We start from the raw sequence: 3,108 nt of genomic DNA on the forward strand, positions 1-3,108 counted from the left end.
GCTCAGTGTCAAAACCACAGGGCACCTTTGTGTCTAGGTGGGAAGACGTTCAAGACAACCCAGTGCCCGACCTAAGGAGACTATTGATGCAAAAGAAGAAAAGGAAAAAAGCACCTGCTTTGGAATCAAATGATGCACCGTAATGTGTCAGGGTTCAAACTCTTGATTGCAAAATTGTCTATAAATTATGAAGGTGCGCGAGGCCCACATGCAATATGCAAGGGGGCCCCATACAAGGACCGCAACATAAAAGTTTGGTGAGCTGCGTGGCGCAAGAAAGTTCAGAAGAGGGAAGTAATACTGAGAAAGAAATTACAGCAGAAAAGGATACACAAGTAGTAGCAGAAGAAAGGTTGGAAGAATTTGACTCGGGAATTGCTCCACAGGAGCCAAGGCCCATCTCAATCAGTTCAAAATTATTAGAGGAAGAAAAGTCGGAATTAATATCGTTGCTGAAAGAATTCAAAGATGTTTTCGTATGGGATTATAGCGAGATGCCCGAGTTGGATCCCGGCCTAGTGGTGCACACACTAAATGTGGATCCCGGGGCTAAGCCAGTGGCTTAGCCTGCCAGAGTGTTCCACACTAAGATTGAAGAGCAAATAGTAAAGGAGATGTAGAAGTTGATGACCGTAGGTTTCATTAAGCCCATCCAGCATCCACGCTGGTTGTCTAACATTGTGCCAGTAAAGAAGAAGAATGGACAGATAATGTGTTGTGTAGATTTTAGAAATCTCAACAAAGCTTACCCAAAAGATGAATTCTTGCTACCAAACATGGACCTATTGATAGACTCTGCGGTAGGAAACACCTTGTTTTTCTTCATAGACGGATTCAGCGGATACAATCAGATCCGAATGGCGCCAAAGGATGCGGAGAAAACCACTTTCAGGACACCCATAGGCAATTTCTACTATATAGTGATTCCTTTCGGGTTGAAAAATGCAGGTGCGACTTACCAACGTACCATGACGGCCATATTCCACAACATGATGCACTGTAAGTGGGAAGACTACGTGGAAGACATAGTTGTAAAGTCAAAAAGGCGAGAAGATCATGTCCAAATATTGCTCAAGTGTGCCTTTGGAGTATCTTCTGAAAAATTTCTGGGTTTCTTAGTCCACAACAGAGGAATAGATATAGACCTAGCCAAAGCCACAGCCATAGCAACCATGAAGCCGCCTGCCATGGTGAAAGAATTGAAGATTTTTTTGGGGAAAGTTTCATACATTCGAAGGTTTATCCCTAGTTTAGCATCAATCACTTCGGCCTTTGCTAAGCTACTTAAGAAGGGGCAGAGCTTCGAATGGGGAGAAGCACAGCAGACAGCCTTTAGGAGGTTATAGCAAATTATGACGAACCTTCTCACAGTACAAGCCCTGATTCGCAAAAGGCCACTACTGCTCTACTTAGCCACCAGCTTGTATGCCATAAGTGCGTTGATCACCCAAAAGGATGGAAGCGGTGTTGAGCAACCAGTCTATTATATTAGCCGCGCTCTAAAAGACGCGGAGACTCGCTATTCTAGGGCAGAAAGAGCATGCTTGGCAATAGTATATGCTTCACAAAGGCTACACCATTACTTCCTAACTTATGAGGTATGGCTGATGACAAAGTCTCACGCAACCAAAGCTCTACTACGGTAGCCGATCCTCTTTGGAAGGATATCTCAATGATTGTTACAGTTGTCACAGTATGACTTGAAGGCAGGAACGCCCAGAGCAGTGAAAAGCCAAGCCATAACAAACTTATTGGCACAATTCCTAAGAGAAGAGGAATTCCCGCTGGATGTTGAAGTTCCAGGGGAGGTAGCCAGGACAGAAATGATCAAGGAGCAATGGGTAATGAAGTTCGACGGATCCTCGACTGTTCACTTAGGAGGCGCGGGAATAGTTCTATATTATGAAGGGGATGAGGCCGTGGCACTCTCATTCAAATTGGAATTTCCTTCCTTAAACAATACCGCAGAATATGAGGCTTATCTTACCGAGCTAGCTACAACCCTCGAAATGGGGGTTAAGCATTTAAAGGTGATAGGAGACTCCAACCTAGTGGTCTGCAAGACCAAATGAAACTTCTCTTTAAAAGAGCCCAGCTTAGCCCCGTACAGGACAACGGCCCGGAAGATGGAGGAAAAATTCTTAATATTCGAAATAAAGCACACTTTAAGGAGTGAAAATTGGTACGCAGACACGTTGGTAGCATTGGGGTCACAAATAGCATTTGAAGGAAGCAACACCAAGATAGAAGTCAGCAAGCGGAAGGAGTCCATTATTGAAATGCTGAAGGAGAGATTCCAAGAAGAAAGATGCGAAGAGGATTGGAGGATTCCCATAAAGGAGCCTTGATGAAAGAAGAAGATATGGCAGAATTAAAGGCGTTGAAAGATTACGCCCTAGTGAAAGGAGAACTGTACCGCAGGATTCCGGGAGGAATCTTATTGAGATGTGTTAGGCAAGAGGATGCCCAAAGAAAGTTAAAGGAAGTACATGACAGAACTTGCAGGTTCTACGGAGAAGTCAGCCTTTACCATAGACTCCAAAGGGTGGGTTTCTATTGGCCAAGCATGGGTAAGGATGCTGACCAAGTCTAGACCCAATGCGAGGCTTGTCAGCTTATAGCAGACAAGGAGGAAATTTATGCTGTTTTCATCGGCGAGGATTGGAGGAACCCGTTTGTGTAGTACTTGGCAGAGGGCATCCTACCACAGAAACATGGTGAAAGGTATCAGCTTAAAATATTGGCAACGCGCTACTTTTTGCACGACAGAGTCATTTTCAAGAAAGGGTATGATGGAGACCCGTTACGATGTTTGGGTCTAAAACAAGCAAGGGAAATGATAAATGAGGTACATGCAGGAGAATGCAGGAAGCACCAAGGAAAGAAATTGTTGTACAGATGCCTGCTAGAGATGCGTTAAAACTGGCCCACCATGAAAAAAGACACAACAGAATTTGTGAAGAAGTGCCACAGCTGCCAAGTACAAGCCAACTTAATTCACACTCACCCATAGAACTTGCATAGCATGGTCACACCATAGCCCTTCCACACTTGGGGGCTTGATTTGGTGGGACCAGTTAATCCACCATCGCGGTGGGTACATATGGA

At 44.6% G+C, this 3,108-nt stretch overlaps 1 protein-coding gene across 1 annotated transcript; it reads left to right on the top strand.

Moving 5' to 3' along the window:
• Nucleotides 1-1,352: 1,352 nt before the first annotated feature.
• LOC142608809 (uncharacterized) lies at nucleotides 1,353-2,072 on the top strand. The gene is made up of 2 exons (XM_075780481.1): nucleotides 1,353-1,598; nucleotides 1,695-2,072. Exons 1-2 carry the CDS (start codon nucleotides 1,353-1,355, stop codon nucleotides 2,070-2,072), a joined length of 624 nt encoding a protein of 207 aa, XP_075636596.1.
• Nucleotides 2,073-3,108: the final 1,036 nt, after the last annotated feature.

The sequence above is a fragment of the Castanea sativa genome, chromosome 9 (genome assembly GCF_040712315.1).
Source record: "Castanea sativa cultivar Marrone di Chiusa Pesio chromosome 9, ASM4071231v1".
NCBI lineage: Eukaryota > Viridiplantae > Streptophyta > Magnoliopsida > Fagales > Fagaceae > Castanea > Castanea sativa.